Raw genomic sequence first — 23134 nt, forward strand, 5'->3', positions numbered from 1 at the left:
TGAGATATTATCTCACATCCATTAGGATAGCTACTATTAAACATGAAACGGAAAATAGAATTATGTCAATGAGGATGTGGAGATACTGGAACTCTGTGGACGTTTGATGGGAGCATAAAATAAAGGATGGGAGCAGCCAATAAAAGAAACAGTTCAAAATGTTAAAAATAGATTGGGGACTTCCCTGGTGGTGCAGTGGTTAAGAATCTGCCTGCCAATGCAGGGGACACGGGTTCGAGCCCTGGTCTGGGAAGATCCCACATGCCACGGAGCAAATAAGCCCGTGCGCCACAGCTACTGAAGCCCACGCGCCTAGAGCTGGTGTTCCACAACGAGAAGCCACTGCAATGAGAAGCCCGCACTCCACAACTAGAGAAAGGCCGCGTGCAGCAATGAAGACCCAATGCAGCCAAAAATAAATTTTTTTTAAAAATTGACCATATGATCCAGGAATTCCACTTCTGGCTATACACTGAAAATAACTGAAAACAGGATCTCAAGGAGATATTTGTGCAGTCGTTCTCACAGCTGCACTCTTTACCACAGCTAAAATATGGAAACAAGGGAAGTCTTCATCACCAGATGAATGGATAAAGATGTGTATATGCATACAATGGAGTATAATTCAGGCTTAAAAAGGAAAGGACTTCTGAAACAGAACACGTGATACGTGAAATGTGAGATTCTGGTAAATAAAGTCTTCACAAAAACTGTATGATTCTTCTTACATGAGGCAGCTGGGGCACTCAAATCAAGGAGACAGAGAATAGTGGTTTCCAGCGGCTGGAGAAGGAGCGGAGTACGAGTTGTTACTTAATGAGTACAGGGTTTCATTTTTGCAAAACAAGAGGAGCTCTGGAGATTAGGTTTCACCACAGTGTGAATGTACGTCACGGTACTGAACGGCACACTAAAATACTTAAAAGATGGCAAGTTTTATGTGTGTGTATTTTAACACAATAAGAAGGGGAAAAAAAAACCCCAAAAGTACATAATATGTACTTCACCGTGCCAGTCAGAGCAGACTTTCGGCTGAAGTCCTTTCCCCATTTGCTTCCTTCATAAGTTCTTTCTCTGGTGCGAACTTTTTGGAGCCAAATGAATGGAAGTTTTGGCTACAGACTTTCCAGCACTCACTGCACTCAGAAGGCATTTCTCCGGTGTAAATTCAACAGTGTTTAACAAGACCAGAGTTGTATGTAAAGATGTTCCCTTATTTGCTGTTCTTATAAGGCCTCACATCAATGTGAACTCGCTAGTGTGTACTGACTCTGGAGTTTTACTACAAAAATTTCCCACATTAGCTGCACTAATAAGGCCTTTCTCCAGTGGGATTTGTCCAATGTCTAACGAGTGTGGAGCTGCAACAAAAGGATTTCGTACATCGATGCACTCATAAGGCCTTTCTCCAGTATGATTTCTCTGATGTCTAATAAGGGTGTAGCGGTACCTAAAGAATTTTCCACATTTGGGGCTTCCCTGGTGGCGCAGTGGTTAAGAATCCTCCTGCCAATGCAGGGGACACGGGTTCGAGCCCTGGTCCAGGAAGATCCCACATGCCGTGGAGCAACTAAGCCTGTGTGCCACAGCTACTGAGCCTGAGCTCTAGAGCCCACGAGCCACAACTACTGAGCCCATGCGCTGCAACTATTGAAGCCCACGTGCCCTAGAGCCCGTGTTCAACAACGAGAAGACGAGACCGTGCACCACAACAAAGAGTAGCCCCCGTTCCCCACAACTAGAGAAGGCCTGCGTGCATCAAAAAAGACCCAACGCAGCCAAAAATAAATAAATTAAAATAAATTAAAAAAAATTTTTTTCCACATTTGCCGTACTCATAAGGTCTTTGTCCAGTGTGAACTTTCTAATGAATAATGAGTGAGGAGCTGTCCATAAGGAATTTCCCACATTTGCTGCACTTGTAAGGCCTTTCTCCAGTGTGGATTTTCTGGTGCTCAACAACTGTGCCTTTGTGGCTGAAAGCTTTCCCACATGCTCTACACTCAAAAGTCTTTTCACCACTGTGGATTTTCTGGTACTCAACAAGCCTATGTTTGCAGGTGAAGGCTCTCCCGCATTCAGTGCACTCAAAAGGCCTTTCTCCAGTGTGAACTCTCTGGTGTCTAATGAGTGTGGAACAGTTTCTAAAGAATTTTCCACACTCACTACAACCGTAAGTTCTTTCTTCAGTATGGATTTTCTGGTGACCAACCAGTTGCGACGGTCTAAAGAAGGCTGCACTCAAAAGGCCTTGGCCTTGTGTGAATTCTCTGGTGGTCACTGAGGCCAGATATTTCTGTAACGAATACCCCACATTCTGAGTGCTCATAAAGCCCAGGCTCAGTGTGGACTTTCTGATGCTGCTCGTGGTGGGACTTTCTAAAGAAAGGCCTTCCCACATTCCCTATGCTCATAAAACTATTCTCCAGTGTGGATCTTCTCTTGGTCAACAAGTGTATGGTTATGGCTGAAGGCTTTCCCACACTGAGTGCACTTGTAAGCACTTTGCCCATTTTGAAAGTCCTCTCTATCTGCAATGTCCCCATGTGGCTTTCCCACACCATGAAGAGGCTGGTGCTGGAGAGGGCCTGTGCTGGCTGGGAAGTCCTTCCCACCTTCCCTGCATGTGAAGGTCCTCTGTGTCATGTGGACAGTACAGTTTTTCACAAATGAAGGCCTCCCCTTGTCCTTTCAGGAAAGTTTCTCTCTAATGTGACGTTTTTGGTGCTGGCAAAGCTTTGCCTCACAAGTGTATAGTCCTTGCCCAGGGTGCGTTCCACCCTGCTCAGCCAGGGACAGAATGTCTTTCAAGAGTGAGCTGCATGTCCCACAGGGCTGGGTGTTCCCGATGGAGGGACCTGGCTCTGGCGTCCTGGCCAGTGACACTTCTATAGAAACACCTTGCTCTGAGGCTGGCTCCTCATCCTGGGCTCCATGCCAACAACCTGCAACCAGAGAAATGCTGGTGAAGCATATTGACACTGGTGGGAGGAGCAGTCCCACCACAAATGTGTGTCACCCACACCTACGAATAAATACATAGGACTGATGATAACAACAGGGGCCAGAGCCAGTGAGAAGGCCTGCTGTGCAGAGCTGCGCCTGGGAAGCTCAGATGGTGGGAGAGCCCTGACAGTAGGTAAGGACAAAAGAAAGGGGTACAATGCAGGGAGGAGAAGGGTCCCCAGCTCACTCCTCTGAAAATGGGTTTCCACAAGGCCATGGCTGCTGGTGAGAAGTGAGTACTGGGTAGAAGGCTGTATCCAGAGCCAGAGATGTCTGATTGTGACCCAGTAGTTGGTATCCAAGGACTGTTTAAAGATATGTGCAAATAGAATGGCCATTCATTAAAAACTCTACAAATAACAAATGCTGGAGAGAGTGTGGAGAAAAGGGAACCCTCCTACACTGTTGGTGGGAATGTTAGTTGGTGCTGTCACTGGAAAATACTATGGAGCTTCCTCAGAAAACTAAGAAGAGAAGTACCATATGATCCTGCAATCCCACTCCTGGGCATATATCCAGATAAAGCTCTAATTCAAAAAGCTAAATGCACCCGTATGTCCACAGCAGCACTATTCACAATAGCCAGGACATAGAAGCAACCTAAATGTCCATCGCCAGACAAATGCATAAAGAAGATGTGCTACATATATACAATAGAATACTGCTCAACCATAAAAAAGAACGAAATAATACCATTTGCAGCAACATGGATGCAGCCATAGATTATCATGCTAAGTGAATTAAGTCAGAAAGAGAAAGACAAATACCATATGATTTCACTTATATGTGGAATCCAAAATATGACACAAATGAACATATCTATGAAACAGACTCATGGACATAGAAAACAGACTGGTGGTTGCCAAGGGGAGGGTGTTGGAGGAGGGATGGAGTGAGAGGTTGGGGTTAACAGATGTAAGCTACTATACATAGGATGGATAAACAACAAGGTCCTACTGTATAGTACAGGGGACTATATTCAATATCCTGTGATAAACCATAATGGAAAAGAATATTAAAAAATAAAAGGATGTGTATCTATGTATAACTGAATCACTTTGCTGTACAGTAGAGATTAACACAACATTGTAAATCAATTATACTTCAATTAAAAAAAATATAGGAACTTGTAACTTAGATAAAAAAGATATGTGCAAATGTCACAATAGCTTAAGTGTGGGTCAAATGTTGACAGCACGGCAAAGGAACAAATAGGAAGTGGAGACTACAAAAGTCAGGGAAGCCGAGGACTGGAAGATTAGAAATGACAATAGGAAAGAAAATGTAGAAATGAAGTTTGACCATTGTTCCTGGCATCACCCAGTGGTGGACAAAGGCCTGGCTTCCAGTGTGATTTGAAGCCAGCTTTGACAACACACCCTCTCCCAGCTCCTAAGCTCCAGAGCCACCTCTTGTTGGCACTGATGGAGTAATGTCCATCCTTTCAAGACACTCAGGCCCCTCTCTCTGCCTCACGGTGAGCACTTCTATGGGACCTGTCACAGACCAACCCACGTGAAACACAAGAAAAGGGAGTGGACAGCATGCCCCCAGAGCGAGCCAACACATGACGGCCCCCATTCAAAAATCGCAAGAACTACAGTGGAGGGTCTCACAGAGTCAGTGGTCTCTACAAGTAGTAAGCATGTGTTTCTGCCACAGGCAGGCCCCCCAAAACGTCAGCAAGAAGGGGGAAGGCCGCCATGCATCTGAACAGAGTAACTTGACCAGGGCCAGGCAAGGTTTCAGAGCAACATGGGATGGGGCTGCTTGGGGAGAGGCAGGCAGTACGGTGCACACCGCCTGGGAATGGCTCCCACACACATACGCTAGGAAACCAAGGAAGGAAGGATTACTCATGGTTTGGTCGGAAATAACAGCCCAGCCCAGGACACTGGGGTGGGGGAGGGGTCATGAGGGCCTTACCTAGTCATGAGAGAAGTGCAAAGTTCTCCAGCATCACATGGTGGTACAGCTGTCTCTGAGCCTCATCAAGGAGCCCCCACTCCTCTTGAGAGAAATGTATGGCCACGTCTGTAAAAACCACAAGTCCCCGCCAAAATGGGGAGGGTTCAATCAACGCGCAGCTCATTTCTCCAGGATCTTTACTCTTTCCCCCGACAAGTCCATTCCCTCCTCAACCTCCACCCCCACTTCCCAAATGTGGAAGAGATACAAGGTCCAGTGACACCAGTGCCCCTCTCTCCTTATTTCTACTGATCACTGTGTCCAGAACACATCTTTCCAGAGAAAGCTAGAAACTTGGGGTCACCTCTGACTCGCCCTTCCATCTCATCTCCCAGTCCCACGCTCTCCACATCACTCAATGTGGCCAGGTCTGTTCAGAACACAAACAGAAGGCAACCAGTTCGCTACCTCCACGGCAGTGACTCTTGTCCAGCGACCACCAACGTCCACCACAGTCACTTCCCCCATGTCACTCTACCTCTACCTTCCCTCTCACACAGCATCTCCTGTGGCTAGACACAGCCAGTTACAACCTGGGTCAAATACCTGGCTCCTCTACTTCAAACCTTCCCTAGCTCCTACTTCCCTCGGATTAGAGGCCCAAAACCTCAGGCTGTAATTGAGACCTGATAACTGTGTGCCCCTACCCTCCACTCACTCCCCCCAACCATAATCCTATCACATGTAACAGACTTGCAGTTCCCTGAATATTCCAGCTCAGTCTCACTTCCAGTCATCTGGACATTCTGGATCCTGTGCCCACAACATCCTTCCACATCTTACTCCATCAGTTGTTGGAAATGGGAACAGCTCCATATAATCTGGGACTGAGTTCAAGACCCTAGGCCTTGGTGAAACCACAGGGACTTCAGACCCAAGGAAGGGAGGATGGGTGAACAATCTCAGGCCACCAGAATTCTTTATATGGGAGTGGCAGAACCATCAGGGTGATAACTGGGGTGGATGAAGGTCTGGCACATCCTCCATTCACCTGTACAGGTCCATAAGCATTTCTGCAAATGCCATGGGAACCTGTGGGAAGAGGGAGGCCATGAGAAATGGGCAACCACGTTAGAATTCTACAGGCTGGGCTAGACTATCACCTCTGGCCTGCCCTGGAGCAAAATGGTCTCAGCCTGATGGTCTATGCTGTTTCTCTGACCTCAGTGTCACTATTATCAGCTGTGTGACTCTTCTTTAATGACTGAACCTCCCTGAGCCTCAATTCCTTTACTGTAAAATAGGGATAACAATGGTTTCTACCTCATAAGGCTGACAGTAGTATTAAACATAAGAGGACACACTACCTATCAGCTGTAACTATACATAAGATTCACAATTTTTCATGTTTTCAGTTCAAATGAAGGGACTGGGTTTTCAAAATGTGGGTTTGCATTGTTTCTGCTTTTTTTAAAAAAGTAGTTTTATTGGAGTATAGTTGCTTTACAGTGTTGTGTTAGTTTCTGATGTACAGCAAAGTGAGTCAGTTATACGTATACATATATCCTCTCTTTTTTAGATTTCCTTCCCATTTAGGTCACACAGAGCATTGAGTAGAGCTCCCTGTGCTATACAGTAAGTTCTCATCAGTTATCTATTTTATACATAGAGTATATATATGTCAATCCCAATCTCCCAACTCAACCCACCCCTCCTGTTTCTGCTTTTTAAGGTTTTCAGAAAATGAGATATATAACATTCCACTAAATTTGCTAACACCTAAAGTATTACCAATACTACAGGTAAATTAAATTTCAAGCAATTTTTTATAAAGTGTTCCTATGTTTAATCTATTGAATGTCTTCATTTCTAACTGCCCCTCTACGTGTACATATTTAGAAGGATACTGGTTAACAGATGTTTTGATCAGTAAGTATGTTTCATACATTTTAAATTTAATGAGTTGTAGGGAGAGTCTGAACAGACAGGTCGGGTACTTTTCCTTTTTGCAAACAAGACTGTTTCCTGTTTGCAAAGGATCCGCTCAAGTGCACTGCAGGAGTCCCTTGACTATAGTGCTCTCATTCCTCTTGCCCTGAGTGGTGGAAGAGGTGTGTCAGAAGTGTGCTTGTCTGGAACCAATCTGCTCCACAAACCTGGCTATTTCTTTGTTCCACAGGGATTCTCCTCTAGGAGAAGAGCTGACCTGCAGGGCTCATTCTACACGACCTTACACCTTCATCTCCATCCAGGCCGGCAATTCATCACATCCAGGTATCCTTTTCTACAGACACAGGCCAGAGTAGCTCCTATGCCAGATATGCTCCTTTATGGAGAGAACATCAGGGATGATGAACCCTCTAATGCCCCAAAGTCTCAGCTCTCCGGACACTCACTACAGGGCCCATCAGAAATAACGACCTGAAAAATCTCCCTCCTCGGGCTTCCCTGGTGGCGCAGTGGTTGAGAAACCGCCTGCTAATGCAGGGGACACGGGTTCGAGCCCTGGTCTGGGAGGATCCCACATGTCGTGGAGCAACTAGGCCCGTGAGCCACAACTACTGAGCCTGTGCGTCTGAAGCCTGTGATCCGCAACAAGAGAGGCCGCGATAGTGAGAGGCCCGCGCACCGCGATTAAGAGTAGCCCCCGCTTGCCACAACTAGAGAAAGCCCTCGCACAGAAACGAAGACCCAACACAGCAAAAATTAATTAATTAATTAATAAACTCCTACCCCCAACATCTTCTTAAAAAAAAAAAAATCTCTCTCCTCAATCTGATCCCCAGGCCATGCCCTGGTTCAGTCCACACCCTCCACTCGTTTGACGGCTTCAGTCCAGCCCTCTTCCCCCGCATCCAGACCTTCTTGTCCACATACCTATGTGCCGTCTCCACCTTGAGGTATCTTAGGGTCACACATCCACAATTTAACTCATTATCTTCTGAAACCTGCTCCTTGTGGTTGCTTCCTGCCAAAAACGCAAAAACAAAACAAAAACAAAAAAAACCTTGAGATGGTCCTTCACTCCCTACTTCTGCTCACAGCTATACATGGCACATCAGAAAGTCCCGTAGGCTCTATTAATGAAATCTATGCAGAATCTCATCCCATCTCCCATGTCGCGCTACCTTCCTGGGCCAGCCCGCCATAATTCTCCTGGGGTCTATCGCGGTGGTCTCCTCAGCAGTCTCCCTGCCTCCATTCTCATCCCATTCTCCCAATTTTTAACTTCTAATTCTGGATACGGTTCTCCCATCCCCAATCCCTTCACAACGTTCCACGGATTGCACCTGCTCAGGTTGCCGTTTCAGGTGAGGCAACTCCTCCCCCTCTGTCCACGACAAAAGCTACCCCAGGTTTCCCCAATGCTGCCGACTCCGTAGCACCTGCAAGCCATGCACCGTCGGCCCCCAAGGGAACTCTCTCCCTCACCCCAGTCCACAGGCTGAAAGGGGACACCCTCCCAAGGCCGCCCTCTGTTCTGGACTCTGGAGCTGACCGTCAGGGAACCGAGCGGGTACCCCTCCGTCCATATTTAGGACTCGGAGGCGGCAGTCGGGCCGGGTGGGGGCCCGGGAGACGCAGCACCCACCTGAGCGGACCTCATCGGCGCAGCCTCGATCACCGGGGTCACCGGTCGGTGGGAAGAACGGAGCCGGAAGAGGCGGCGGGCGGGGCGGGAACGAGGGCACTGTCGTCAACTACGGGCTCGGGGGGGCCTCACAGCCGCCTCTGGGCACCGGGGCCAACGCCTCTCCTCGCCTGTTCCATTCTCTTCGGTCCCGACTCAGGACTCACTGCCCTGAAAAAGGTGAAAAAACACGGAAACCGGACCCTACATGAAGCCTATGGAAGTCCCGCCCCCAAATGCGTGCTGACGAAAACGTTTGTCTGCTGAGCCTTCATTAGCTCGGTGACCGGCGGCGGCGGCGGCGGTAACTGGGCCAATGAAAGCTTAGAGGAGGGACGGATGGTTGCGTGCGCATCATCTGGGGCGGGACTTCCGGAGTTCCTTCCTGTCTTTGGCGGGGTCTCTCTGGACGTTTAGGAGTTCCGGGCTTAAACGCCGCTTGGTGGGCATGGGGGTGACCGAGCGAAAACGCAGGCGGAGAGGCTTAGGGATGAGCCCAGCTCAGGTGGGTGATCTGTCTCCCAGGGCCCCACCCGGTGGTGCGCCCGTTCAATTCCCTGCCGGTCAGCCCCAGCGCCCAGAACAGAAGGCGGCCTTGGGAGGGGTCCCCTTTCAGCCCGTAGACTGGGGTGAGGGAGAGAGTTCCCCGGGGGGCCCCCGGTGCACGGCTTGCAGGTGCTACGGAGTCGGCAGCATTGGGGAAACCTGGAGTCTCTTGTGTCGTGGACAGAGGGGGAGGAGTTGTCTCACCTGAAACGGCAACCTGAGCAGGTGGAATCCATGGAAGGTTGTGAAGGGAATGGGGATGGGAGAACCGTGTTCAGAGTTAGAAGTTAAAAATTGGGAGAACGGGATGAGAATGGAGGCAGGGAGACTGCTGATGAGACCGCGATAGACCCCCGGAGAATTATGGCAGGGGCTGGGCCAGGAAGGTAGTGCGACATTGGGAGATGGGATGAGATTCTGGAAAAATCTCAAACTTGGAGGAAACGGGATTTCCTGCTGCATAAAATACGGTTGTAAGCAAAAGTAGGGAATGAAGTACCATCCAAGTTTTTTGCCTGAACATCTGATAGTGGGGAGATGAGGAAGTCAGCGTGAGAAGCAGGTTCCGGGGGAAGATCATGAGTTGTACTTGGACATGTTGATCCTGACATGTATCACGTTGGAGATGTCACCAAATGGAGATACCATATGTGGAGGTGAACATAAAGTGTGGAAGCAGAGGAAGGGGACAGGGTTGGAAATATCAAAGGCATGGAGAGTGTGGATTGGACCAGGGCATGGCCTGGGGATCAGATTGAGAAGGGAGTCTTAAGAGTGTTACTTGAGATGGGCCCTGTGGTGAGGGAGGGGAGGGCTGAGAGTTGGAGGGCAGGGCATGAGGGCTGGTGCTGGCATCCCTGATGCTCCCTCCAGAAAAGAGCAGACCTGACATAGGAGGGATTCTGGGATATGTCTGTAGAAAGGGAGGCCTGGATGGAGTAAGGAGCTTTCCTTCTGTAGAGCCTGCAGTGTGTGCTGGTGCGGATTCTCCACTTGCAGGCTCTGCCAACCCTCAGGGCCACTCAGCCAGGCTAGTGCAGCCAGTGGGTCCCAGACAAGGGCACTGCCAACTCACCTCCACCTCTCAAGGCAAGAGGGATGATCCACTGCTTCGGTCAAGGGTCCCCAACAAGCTCTGTTTTGAGGATTATTTAGTGATAGGCCTGGTACTGAATGGACTAATAGCTGACTTGCCTGCCCAGCCCCTCCCCATGACTCATTAACTTAAGAATGTATGAAAACTAATTTAAACACTAATTAATCAACATTCCTCTAAATACATACAGGCAATTAGAAATGAGCCTGTTCACTCAGTTAAATTTATGTAAACACTTTTTAAATGGCTTGGCATTGATTTACCTCTAGGTATTTGCTTACAATGCAAAGTTCTATATATGACATCCTCTGAAATCTTAAAAAGCAGTAAAAATGAAGACCCTAAGTTTCAAAACTCTGCTGCTTCACTTGCACCGAAAATATGTACAAAACTATTGATCCTATGTACAATCATAGCTGATACATGGTATGTCCTCCTTACATTAGATCCCTATGAGTTTGGAAGCATTCTTATCTTCATAAGCATTTTCTTTTCCCTGAGGCTGAGGGAGGCTTAGTCCTTCTCCAGTGTCACTCAGCTAGTAAGAGGCAGTACTGTTTTCTGAAGAACTGACCACAGACTGTCAGGCTGAGATCCCGTTATATCAGGGCAGGGCAAGGCTGGGGGGTGGTGGTCCAGCTCAGCTGTAGGATCCTACAATGCTACCCATTTCTCAAGGCTTCTTTCTTCCTCAGGGTCCCATGGCAGTGGCAGAAATGGTTATGGACCCTGTACAGGTGAGTGGAGGGGTCCTACCTTTCATCCATCCCAATTATCACCCTGATGTTTTTTTCACTCTGATATATATACCCTCAGGGAATGGTAGCTCCCAAGACTTCTATCCATTCTCCCTCTCTCGCATCTATAGATCATGTGCTTTCACCAGGCCCAGGATCCTATATTTAGTACCAGGTTACATGGAACAGTTCTATTTCTGACAACTGATGGGGTAAGGTGTGGCAGAGAGTCCTGACTACAGGATGCAGAATATTCAGACAGTTGCAGGTGAGACTTAGCTGGGAAGGTCAGGGAACTGCATGTCTCTGTTATATCTAGTGGAAATGGGGAGCGGAGTGAGGATTACACAGGTATGAGGCCTTGAATGATAGCCTGGGGTCCTGAGCCTCTACTGAGGAAGGTGGGTGGTAGGGAAAGTTTGAATCAGAGGAGAAAGGTGCTATGACCTAGCCTAACAGGCTTCCTCTGGCTGCAAATTGGAAGAAAGATGGGGCTGGGGGTATGGATGAGTGAAGGCAGGAATATTTGGAGGGGGGATTTCCTGCAGCAATCCAGATGAGTGTTGGTGGTGTTACACAAGAATGCTAGTTGTTGAGATGGAGGATCGGTTGGTTTCTGGATGCATTTTGAACTAGAGCTGCCCATGTTTTATGTAATGGAGAGTGAGGGACTCAAGAAAGTGGGCCGATAGGAAGAATTGGGGATGACTTCAGGTTTCTGGGCTTGTTAGGAAGGATGGATGCCTCATCAACTAAAATGGGCAAAGTCAGCTTTAGGAGGAATTTGCAGGTGGAATAAGGAGAGTCCGTTTTTGTCCACGTCACAAATGTTCCAGAGACTCCGAAGGGGAGGTGTTGAGTGGGCACTTTTACACAGAGGGCTGGAGTTCAGAGGACGGATTCAGGATGGAGACAGCCACAACAGAGTGGCTGTGTGGACTAAGATGAAGCCGAAGGTAAGATTTAGGCGGCATCATTTCTAGTTTATGGTGGTGATGCCATTAGAGGACAAGGAGTGAGAGTGAAGGGCCTCAGGACTAAGTCTGTGGGTTGGGTACCTGGCTGGTGGTGATGCACATCACGAAGACAGATGAGGGAGCAGAGTGTCCTTGTCTGTGCATGACAGCGGGATGTAGGTGTGAGAGTCTTCTGAGGCCAGAGCGGACATGAGATGGATGTTGAGGGAGGAAATGGGATCAGCTAGGAAAGTCGCTAGACTTAGGGTGCAGTGACAGTGTGGGTGGGGAGGTCGGTGTACCTGGGCTTCATGTGAGGAGAGAAGGTGCTGACTGCTTATGGGACAGTTCGTGCAACACGGAAGAGAGGGAGAGGGCTAAGGGGACATGAGGTCTCACATAAAAAGGGTGGCTGGGGAGGAAGGAAAAAACAGGGCCAGGTGGTGAGACCTTCTAAGAAGGGCTTGGGGCAGGCCCTGGCCCCAGGGGACTTTGGTGTTCAGGGGCAGGACTGGGCTGAGATGAATGCTGGATGCATTTCCATTCACTGCCTGGATTCCATGTGCAGAGTACCCTGTAAGGAGGTGAAGGAAGTGCCTATGGTGTGGGCTGGGACTGTCTGTGGAACTGTCACTGTGGAAGGGTCAGAGTCATGAGGAAGGTGCAGTCCAATGAGTGAGATGCAGGTAAGGAGTGTGAATGGTTGGCCCTGGGCCCTGGCACTGGGTGCCTGAGGACAGGGACGAGTCTGAATGTGTCTGAGGGTCAACACCTGGGGAACCCCAGGGAAACTGTGTGGCAGGAGAGGGGTAGGGCCCTGCATGCAGGTCCACACCTTATATGGTGGACTCCACTTAGATGGTGGATCCCCTCCCCCATGTGTTTTATGCTGTGTGCCGGACACAGTGATCAATGGTAATAAGGAGAGAGCAGGCACTGGTGCCACTGGGACCTGGTATATCTTCCATTGCTGGGACGTGTGGGAGGAGGGATGGATGAGCAGGGATGGATGTGTAGGGGGAGGGCTGAAGGTCCTGGAAAGGGAAGTGCATCAGTGATTGCACCCACAGGATTTTAACTAGTGGAGACGAGTGAGTCGTGATACAGAGAGGCCAATGACATTAAAAGACAGTTTTATTACTTATATTTCCCAAGAGGAGGAGGTACACTATGTAACAGGGCTACCTCTAGAAGCACCAGATTCGGTCAGGAGGCGTGAGCACAAGCTAAGGGACACCAAAGGTCAGCGCCTTTATTAGACTTTTGAGGGAAATGCAGGGAGGATTGGATGAAAAGTTTATGGGTGACTAGTTTGTATAATTCTGTGTACCTGGGGTATGGGAACTGTCCCTAGCTGTCTGTTACCTGGCCCTGGGCTGCTTTAGGGCAGGGGAAATACTGACCTGGTTCGTGAGAGTTAGTTAAGGAGTTGGTTGAGAGTATGGGCTCTGGATTGCAAGGGAGATGTAAACAAATTTGGCCATTAGTTTAGCCCTGTAATTAATGGATGGCAAATAGATAAATACAGAATCCACAAAAATATAGTTAAAACAAGAAGCTGTCCATGAACCAAACTCTTCCAATTTTGGCAGGACCGTATGGTCTTTGAGGATGTGGCTGTGTATTTCTCCCAGGAGTGGGGCCTCCTTGATGAAGCTCAGAGACACTTGTACCATGCTGTGATGACGGAGAACTTTGCACTTGTGACCTCCCTAGGTAAGGTCCACAAGCTCAGCCAGTGCCCTGAGCTGTGCTCTGTGCTTTCCCTTTTCCCAGGGGGCAGCTCTGTACTCCCCACACTTGAGACCACTGGTACTGCTTCCTTTCCTGGTTTCCTGGCATATGTGTTGTTGGTGCCGGGGCTGGACTGTGTGTACAGTGTCATTTTTCTTCGCAGGGAGCCCCATCCCTAATACTCCGAGTCCTTCCAAGATAGGGCTCAGGAGTCAGAAATCTAGATTTTGTCTGAGACCCCTTCAGACTTGGCCTGTTCTTGGTTGAGTCCTCAGTCTAGATGCTTGGACTCTTGTTGTGCCAGGCTTAACCCATTCCTCTTGCTGACATTTCTTAGGGCCTCCTGTGCCAAGAATTTTAGCACCAACCTAGTTACTAATTTGGGGAACCACTGATTGTCACTAGTCTCCCCTGTGGAGTTCTTATAATTTTAGAATGCTGGAAGCCCTGCGTTGGATCTCTATCTACGTGTGCTGGCCCCTTCTTTTTCTGTCTTTCATGTAGGACTAGCCTCTTTCAGGTGCTATATCAATGCTCACCTGGAACAATGGGGAGGACTCGGGGTATCTGCTAGTGTGGCCATTACTACATCAATGGCAGGAGACACTCAGAAGTACTTGGGCTTGGTGTGAGGTCCTGGGAAAGGTCACATGTCAGAGCTGGGAACCTGTCCTGTGTTCACCATTGATTGATGTTTGGACCAGTGCCACGCCTCATTTCTTACTTTTCATTTTTATTTCTTCTGTCACACTCCAGCCACACTTTTGTGACTCTCACATGTGACTTGTCACATGTTCTGTTTCATTGCTCCCTTTGCAGTGTTCAACATTTGACCTATATGTAAGATGTTGTGAGGTCTGCATGTATCCTTAAATAGTCCTTGAACTTTAGCATTTCTTCTGTATCAAGTATTTCTAGGTCTGGGTACAACCTTTGACACAGTGCTCACCTGTCACCAGTAGGCATGGCCATGTTGACTCGGAGGCCTGTCTCTCCTCCCTGCTCTGGTCTGAATGTTTGTGTCCCCACCATGTTCCGTATGTTGAAAACATCATGTCTAAGGTGACAGTATTAGGAGATTGGGCCTTTGGGGTGATTTGGTCATGCGGGAAGAGCCCTCATGAATGAGATTTGTGCCCTTATAAAAGGGACCCCACAGAGCTTCCTAGCTCCTTCCACCACGTGAGGACACTATGAGAAGTCTGTGACACAGGAGAGTGCAGACTGATCTATGGGTTCCAGTCTCCAGAAGTGTGAGAAATAAATTTCTGTTCTTTATAAGCCAGCCAGTCTGTGGTATTTTGTCATAGCAAAATAGGACTGAGACAGTAACTTTTCCTTCAGTCCTTACCTATTGTCAGGGCTCTCTCATGGGAGCTACGCAGGTCCATCTCTGCACAGCAGACCTTCCTCTCTGGCTCTAGCCTTCGGTGTGTCATTTCTGATGGGGCTGCCCCTCCTACCAAAATCATGAACTTCACCAGCATTTCTCTGCTTACAGGTTGTTGGCATGGAGTCCAGGATGAGGAGACACCTTCTGAGCAAGATGTTTCTGTAGGAGTGTCACTGGTCAGGACTCCAAAGCCAGATCCATCCTCCAGGAAGGCCCAGCCCTGTGAGATATATGGCCCACTCTTGAAAGACTTTTTGCAGCTGCTTGAGCATGACAGAATGTTCTCTGATCCCAGACTATACTTTGGTGGGGCAAACCTTTTCCACACCAGAAGGAGCAGATTAGAGACAACCTTTCCAGAAGGGGTGAGGAGCAGCCTTCATTTCTGACCAACAGCAGCGTTCACATGGCAGAGAGGACCTTGACATGCAACAGAGACAGAAAGGACTTCTCAGGCAGTGCAGGCCTTCTGCAGCAGCCGGCCCCTCACAGTGTGGGGAAGCCACACAGGGACACTGAGTGCAGGGAGGCCTTTGGTAGTGGACAGAGTGATTACAGGTGTACTCAGTGTGGGAGAGCCTTCAGCCAAGAAAAGATGCTTGTTGAGCACCAGAAAATCCACACTGGAGTAAGGCTTTATGAGTGCAGCAAATGCGGGGAATTCTTCAAGTACAACGCTAACTTCATAAAACATCAGAGAATTCACAATGGAGAAAGCCCTTATGAGTGCAGAGAATATGGAAAATTCTTTAGATAAACTACAGACTGGTAAGACATGAGAGAATTCACACCGGAGAAAGGCCATATGAGTGCAGTGAATGTGGGAAATCTTTCATGTACAGCTCCACATTCATTAGACATCAGAGAGGTCACATTGTAGGAAGGCCTTATAAGTGCAGTGAATGTGGGAAATTCTTTCAGTATAACTCCACACTCATTAAACATCAGAGAGTTCACACTGGAGAAAGGCTTTATTTATAAGTGCAGTGAATGTGGAAAATTCTTTAGGTACAACTCTGCATTCATTAAACATCAGAGAGTCTACAGTGGAGAAAGGCGTTATGGGTGCAGTGAATGTGGGAAATTCTTTAGGTACACCTCCACACTCACTAGACATCAAAGAATTCATACTGTAGAAAGGCCTTATGAGTTCAGTGAATGTGGGGAATTCTTTAACTACAAGTCCAAGCTTATTAAACATTGGCAAAATCACACTGGAGAAAGGTCTTACGAGTGCAGTGAATGTGGGAAAGGCTTCAGGTACCACTGTAGACTCATTAGACATAAGAGAGTTCACAGTGGAGAGAGGCCTTATGAGTGCAGCAAATGTGGGAAAGCCTTTAGCCATAAGAATGTACTTCTTCAGCATCAGAAAACCCATACTGGAGAAAGGCCTTATGAGTGCAGAAAATGTCAGAAGGCCTTCATTAGGAAGTCCTACCTCATACATCACCAGAAAATCCACAGTGAAAACGATATGAGTGCCCTTAATGTGGCAAACTCTTTAGATACAACTCCAACCTCATTCAGCAGAGAATTCACAGTGGTCAAAAACTTATGAGTTCAGAGAATATGGTAAATTCTTTAGGTACTACTCCAAACTCCTTACACTGGAGGAGCACCTTATGAGTTGATGTTGGAATGGGCCTTTATGAGTACAGAAAATATGGGAAATTGGTACAGCTCCCCACTCATTAGACATCAAGAGTTCACATTGGAGGAAGGCCTTCTGAGTGCAGTGAATGTGGATAAGTCTTTAGGTGAAACGTCAGGCCCATTGCACATCACAGATTTCACAATGCAGAAAGACCTTGCAAGTACAGTGAATATGGGCATACATACGTTCAGCCAAAATTTCTACCTCATTCAGCACCAAAAATTTCACAACAGGGAGAGTGTTGCAAATGGGGAAAGACTTCAGCAAAATATCTGCTGTAATCTATCCTTAATAGTATCCTAATACAGTATTTTTTTTTTTTTACATTTTACATTTTTGATTGTGGCAAAATACATGTAACAAAGTTTACCCTCTACGTTTCTGTTTTTGTTTTTTTTGCGGTACACAGGCCTCTCACTGTGTGGCCTCTCCCGTTGCGGAGCACAGGCTCTGGACGCGCAGGCTCAGCGGCCATGGCTCACGGGCCGAGCCGCTCCGCAGCATGTGGGATCTTCCCGGACCAGGGCACGAACCCGTGTCCCCTGCATCAGCAGGCGGACTCTCAACCACTGCACCACCAGGGAAGCCCTACCCTCTACCTTTTAAATTGTACAGTTTAGTGTGTTTAAAAATTCAAGTATTTGTGCAACTAATCTCCAGAATTCTTTTCATCTTGCAAAAGTGAAACTCTATACCCATTAAACAACATCTCTTCCTATGCCCTCTCTATTGGACCTGTCTCTATGAATTTGATTACTCTGGATACTTTATATAAGTGTAATCATACATTTTTCACCTCTTTGTAACTGGCTTATTTAGCTTAGCATAACTTCCCCATGTTGAAGCATTTGTCAGCACTTCCTTCTGTTTTGAGAAGGAATCAGAATTGACCCACCCAAGACATGGGGAAGGGTGCTGATGGAGTCAATACTACCTTACCAGATATGATTTTTGTAGAGGAAGAGATTTAGATTTTATTAACCCCTTTATTGTGGTACTGACATACAATAAACGGCATTTATTAAAAATGTAAGATGTATTTTCACATGTGTGCATAATGGGACCATCACCAAAGTCATGATAATGAACATATCTGTCGTAGAGTTTACGTTGGCCCCTTTGTATTCTCTCTGTCAGCCCTAGCCAACCTGCCATCTCTAGGGAGACATTATAGTTTTTTTTCTTGATCTTTTTTTTTTTGGCTGTGCCACACATCTTGCAGGATCTTGTTCCCTGACCAGGGATTGAACCCGGGCCCTCAGCAGGGAAAGTGTGGAGTCCTAACCCCTGGACCTCCAGGGAATTCCTAATATAGTTTTTGTTTTCTAGAATTTTATATAAATGGAATCCTATAGTTACTCTTGTATGGCTGCTTTCACTAAGTGTATAAATATATATTTAGTGTTATCCCTTTTGTGTGCACAAAAGCATGGCATCATATAAGAATAAACAAGCCTCTGATATGTAGTAAAGCTGTGTGTTCTGACAGGCACTTTGAGAAAAAGTTGTTTAAAGTGGGAAAGTGAAGTTTAAGTAAATTTAAATTCAATTTCATAGGAAATTAATATCTTTAAAATTTTTGAACCATGTGCCTCGTAAACAAGCTTCCACTGACACATCTTTCTAGATTTTTCTTATTTGACTTCTTTTTTCTTGTAGTGTCTTTCAGCTATGTCTTTGTGTCATAAAAGTTCTTAGTGCATTTTTTAATCATTAATCATTTTGTTGTAAAATACACATAAAATTTATCTACCATCTTTAAATGTTCAGTGATGTATCTTGGCAGGAGATGGCATGTGATATTTTGCTGTCCTTTAGAGCTAGGCTTCAGATTTTGAAAGAAATCTTAGAGAGTAATAAATATCATTTCAATAATAGTGTTGTTTGCTAGGTTGGAACGCGATCACTGATTATCAAGGCAGGAAAGTTACCTGTCTCCAATTCTTCCTCATGCCCTGTCTGGGATCTTTTCTTTCATATTCAATATCATGAAACAGCCTCTAAAATTTCAGTCTATTTGACAGTCAACAAGACAGCTGACAACTATGTGTGGACATGGAGTGTCATGATATAGTGTGTCTGTTTCAGTGTGTAGATTTGGGAACTTGCTGTAGTTCATAGAGTCTGAAATTACAGGTCCCTAATCTTTGTGGGCTTTTCCAACACAGCTCTCCAAATCTGGGTGCGATTTAAGAGTAAGCAAGGCCTGTCCCATGGTTGGAGCAGGGAACTCCTTTTCCCAGTGTCCCTGAGGGTGCCTCTTGGCTTTTAATAAGCCAGGTAGGAAGTAACTCATTCTGTGAGAGATAGTAGGTGGTGTTAGCAGCGGAAACTACATTACCCAGAAGTCTCTCCGGTGCGCGGTCGCCGCTGCACAGCCTTGTGGGTAGAGTAGTTTCCACTACGGGTGTTACCTGTGCTTTCTCAATGTTGGTAGTTCCAGATTGTGGCTAAAGGCCGAGCGAGGGCGTGAAGGGCTCTGGGAAATGCGGTTCTTAGGCTGTAAACCCGGCAGGGCTTCTCTGCCTCTTTAAGGCGTTTTACCCAGATTTCCTTGGAGTGTAGTCTACGGCAAGTCACAGAAATGTTTAGAGACATATTATTTGAGACTGCATGAATCGCAGCAAATTTCCAAAGACTGCACATAGAAAGGGATCCACCATACCATAATGTTACTTGTCGTCCTTTCATAGCTGTCGGCTATCTTGCTGCTTGTCAAAAACACGTACACTCCCGCTTTTCATGAGTTTCAGTAGCTTCGCTCAAGCGCAATATAAAAAGCCCCCAGACAGGGCTTAGGATGGTGAACTTGGAGAAGGGATGTCTGGAGGCACCAGAAAGGGTGATGATGTGCACCTGATTCCCACAGAAAACATCCTTCCTGCCTGAATAGTCAGTGATGGTGTTTCAACAACATTGCTATTTAAGATAATATTACTTCATGTCTGAGATATACACCATTTTGGGACTTCCCTGGCAGTCCAGTCGTTAAGATTCCGTGCTCCCAATGCAGGGGGCATGGGTTCGATCGCTGGTTGGGGAACTAAGATCTTGCATGCTGCACAGCAGGGCCTAAATAAATTAATTAATTAACTCTGAGGTTACTCCATTTCTTTTAAGAAATGTGAAACCTCTCTAAAAGAACAGGGACTTATCACATGCCATCTTCTGCCAGGACAGAATATGTCTCTCCTGAGAATTTGACCACGTGTGCAAAGGGGCCATCTTATGCCTGACATAAAGGTTTGGGATTCTGTGATCTCATTTCCTTGCTGGAAAATGGTTTGACATTTCAACTGTAATTGCAGCAACAGTATACACAGGGAGTTGAGATAATCTCTGGGAAAACAGTTGTTAAATGGATATTACTAAATGTTATTAATAATAATTTTATAGGTTTTCAAGGAAAGTGGCAGAAATGGTTCTAGAGAAATTTATCTGTGAGAGTGGAGGAAAAAAAGGTAAGAAATCAATGAAGTCTGAAAAAGAGTCACTGAGTCTGAGAAGTCAGAGAATGAAGCTGAGACTTCAAGGCTTGCTGAAACCTTAGCCACACTCAGAGTTTGGTTCCAAAATGTGATTATTTTTTTAAATACTTGAAAACATGATGCATTAACAGCTTAGAGGGAGAGGTAAAGACAATATTTAAAAAGAGTTGCCAGAGAGGTTAAAATGAATAAAGAAGTTGTGCTGTTGTGTATTTACTGATCTACAACTGTTCAATGAGCACTAACAAGGATTCAGGTCCAAGAGTAGGTGCATGACAGACATCAGGAATAGGACTGCCAGCTGTTCTGCATATAGAGCACACATCCTGTATCCTGTATTGATACTGTCAGAATGCCCTAAATATCCTGTATTTAGCTTTTTACAATATATTACAAAAACTCAGCAGTTAGAGCTATTTTTCTCTCACTGTAATTGGCAGTTAAATCACTTAGTGGTAACATTAGCTCATAAACATAGCCCCAGAAATAACCTTCTGGACAATGCCTTCTGGTCTCTCCTTAGGGCCTGGCTAAGGAAGAACAAAAGAGGGGACTAATAGTTAAAGTGTTTATTTTTCATAACAGGAAGGCAAAGACTGTTCTTTAGCCCAATTCCAAAATCTTGAACGAGAAAACATGGTTTTTTAGAGATAACTTCAGATAACCTGTGAAAGCCAGCCAGTCAGCAACAGCCTCACCCCAGTAAACTGAAGCTTCTGAAAATTCGCAAATAATTGATAGTCCCAACCTTCTAGAATTCAGCCTATCAGTGTTCAGGTCCCAGTCCTGAAAGACAGCCAATCAGTGACAGCCCCAGCCCCTAGGTAACACCAATCAGTAAGTGCCTCACTATAGCAACCTTGTTTCTGAAAGTCCTAGTCAACAGTAGTGAGCAAAGTAACACACATGGAAGTCCATCAATCATTAAACATGCCCATTTCTGAAAGTCTGCCAATTCCTGAATGCCAGACTTCCCAAAACGCTCCTATGAGAACGCTCTGGCTTTTTTTGAGGTGACTGCCTGACAATTAGAGCAGGCAGGCAAACAGAATGTTTCCCCTCCTTTTTTTTTTTTTGTATCAGATACCAAGTTCAATTCACTGTTAGTTCACAAGTTTGAAAACCTTTCAACGGTTCAACCTGTTAGCAGTTATGAGTTTGGACTTGTAATAGACAAATTGACACACACGTGAGATTTCAAAGGCAATGTTTTCTATTCTTGCTGAATTGCTATTATCTATTTTTTGTATATACTGAATATAAAAATGCAAAATGCAAATATAAATTTTGTGATGGGGCTTCCCTGGTGGCACAGTGGTTGAGAGTCCGCCTGCCGATGCAGAGGACACGGGTTCGTGCCCCAGTCCAGAAAGATCCCACATGCCGCGGAGCAGCTGGGCCCGTGAGCCATGGCCGCTGGGCCTGCGCGTCCGGAGCCTGTGCTCCGCAGCGGGAGAGGCCACAACAGGGAGAGGCCCGCATACCGCAAAAAAAAAAAGAAAAAAAAATTTTGTGAATTTTCTTAAGAGTGGTTATTTATTAAATGTGGTAAAAGTCCTCTTTGAGGTCTCTGAATGATATACAATTGTTCATTCAATATTGAAAATGATGGACAGATGTAAATCAACATTACTAAAGTTAAGCATGAGAGTTATATGATTTCCTCAACTAGTATTAAAGCAAGTGAAAAAGTAATTGTTACGAGAAATTCAGATTAAGAAGGGAAAATAGTAACAGGAGAAGTTGTAAGGAGCTTCCACACTGTATATAATCAGTCCTCCAGCTCACACTACTGTTGAGCCTGTGTCTCACTAATCAACGTTCAATGGACAAAAGGAACAAGATAAAATTGGATGTATCCACTGTAGAAGCTATGTTACAACCTATTATGTTTACTGTGGAAGTCCCACTGAAATATGGTTTATGCTGTCACCGCAGACCCTAGCCTTCCACCAGATGCAGTACCCACAGATGTCCATGTGCCTTGCTGCTCAAGGGCAACTTGAGTATATGACGACGTGGTAAATCAGCAGTAGGTCTAAACTCTGCTCTGTGTTGATTTTCTTGGCTTTTCGTTCTCAGTTTGACACGTGGACTTTGTTGATAGTTCCCTGTTGAGATACTTGGGTGACTCAGGCTATTCCTTTTCATACCTTTTTTGATGTCCTTTGAGTTACTGGTTGTTTTTGTTTTTCCTGTGCTGTCTAAAAATGTAGTTTCTCATGAGAATATGAATCACAGGGTAGAACACAGGCACTGCCCTATAAGCCTGTTGTTCAGGCCAGCCTCACAGACCAGTGGGTTTGCAGTTCTCATAGTACTGGAGGCTACATGGACAAACTTTCTTGCAGGTTACCAATAAACCAAATGAGGTCTCCTTCCATCTTAAAACTGTTGTATTGAGAGCTGGGCTATAAGCTAGAGAGCGCATTCTCTCTGGTATCCGCATGCCAGGGGAACACAGTGGATCTGTGTGGTGAGGAGCCAACCATCAGGTTAGGGACTTGAGGTCCACAAGCATTCCATACCTACTGATCACTGCCTGCCCCCTGGGGTGGTCTAAGTTTAAATCTTCATATTCTTGTTACAATCCTAATTCTTGTGCCTGTGTTTCTTTTTCTTTCTTTCTTTCTTTGTTTGGCTGCGCCAGGTCTTACTTGCAGCATGCATGATCTTTTTAGTTGCGGCATGCAAACTCTTAGTTGCAGCACCAGGATCAAAACCGGGCCCCCTGCATTGGAAGCGCGGAGTCTTTTTTTAAAATAAATTTATTTATTTATTTATTTTTGGCTGTGTTGGGTCTTCGTTGTTGCACGTGGGTTTCCTCTAGTTGCAGCGAGCGGGGGCTACTCTTTGTTGCAGTGCACGGGCTTCTCATTGTGGTGGCTTCTCTTGTTGCAGAGCATGGGCTCTAGGTGCACAGGCTTCAGTAGTTGTGGCACGTGGCTCAGTAGTTGTGGCTTTCAGGGTCAAGAGCAAAAG

General features: G+C 46.3%; 1 protein-coding gene and 1 pseudogene across 1 annotated transcript; one reads left to right on the top strand and one right to left on the bottom strand.

Annotated features, from left to right (window-relative positions):
- Positions 1 to 1712: 1712 nt before the first annotated feature.
- On the bottom strand, positions 1713 to 8763 carry LOC112398005 (zinc finger protein 17-like; annotated as a pseudogene).
- A 159-nt stretch (positions 8764 to 8922) lies between these two features.
- LOC112398002 (zinc finger protein 548-like) lies at positions 8923 to 17142 on the top strand. The gene is given in 7 exon segments (XM_024742366.1): positions 8923 to 9050; positions 10883 to 10924; positions 13473 to 13596; positions 15116 to 15328; positions 15331 to 15756; positions 15759 to 15976; positions 15978 to 17142. Coding segments are annotated over 7 exon segments (1671 nt in total). The 5' UTR covers positions 8923 to 8993; the 3' UTR covers positions 16569 to 17142.
- Positions 17143 to 23134: the final 5992 nt, after the last annotated feature.

The sequence above is a fragment of the Neophocaena asiaeorientalis genome, unplaced genomic scaffold (assembly GCF_003031525.2).
Source record: "Neophocaena asiaeorientalis asiaeorientalis breed wild unplaced genomic scaffold, Neophocaena_asiaeorientalis_V1.1 scaffold582, whole genome shotgun sequence".
In the NCBI taxonomy this organism is placed as follows: Eukaryota; Metazoa; Chordata; class Mammalia; order Artiodactyla; family Phocoenidae; genus Neophocaena; species Neophocaena asiaeorientalis.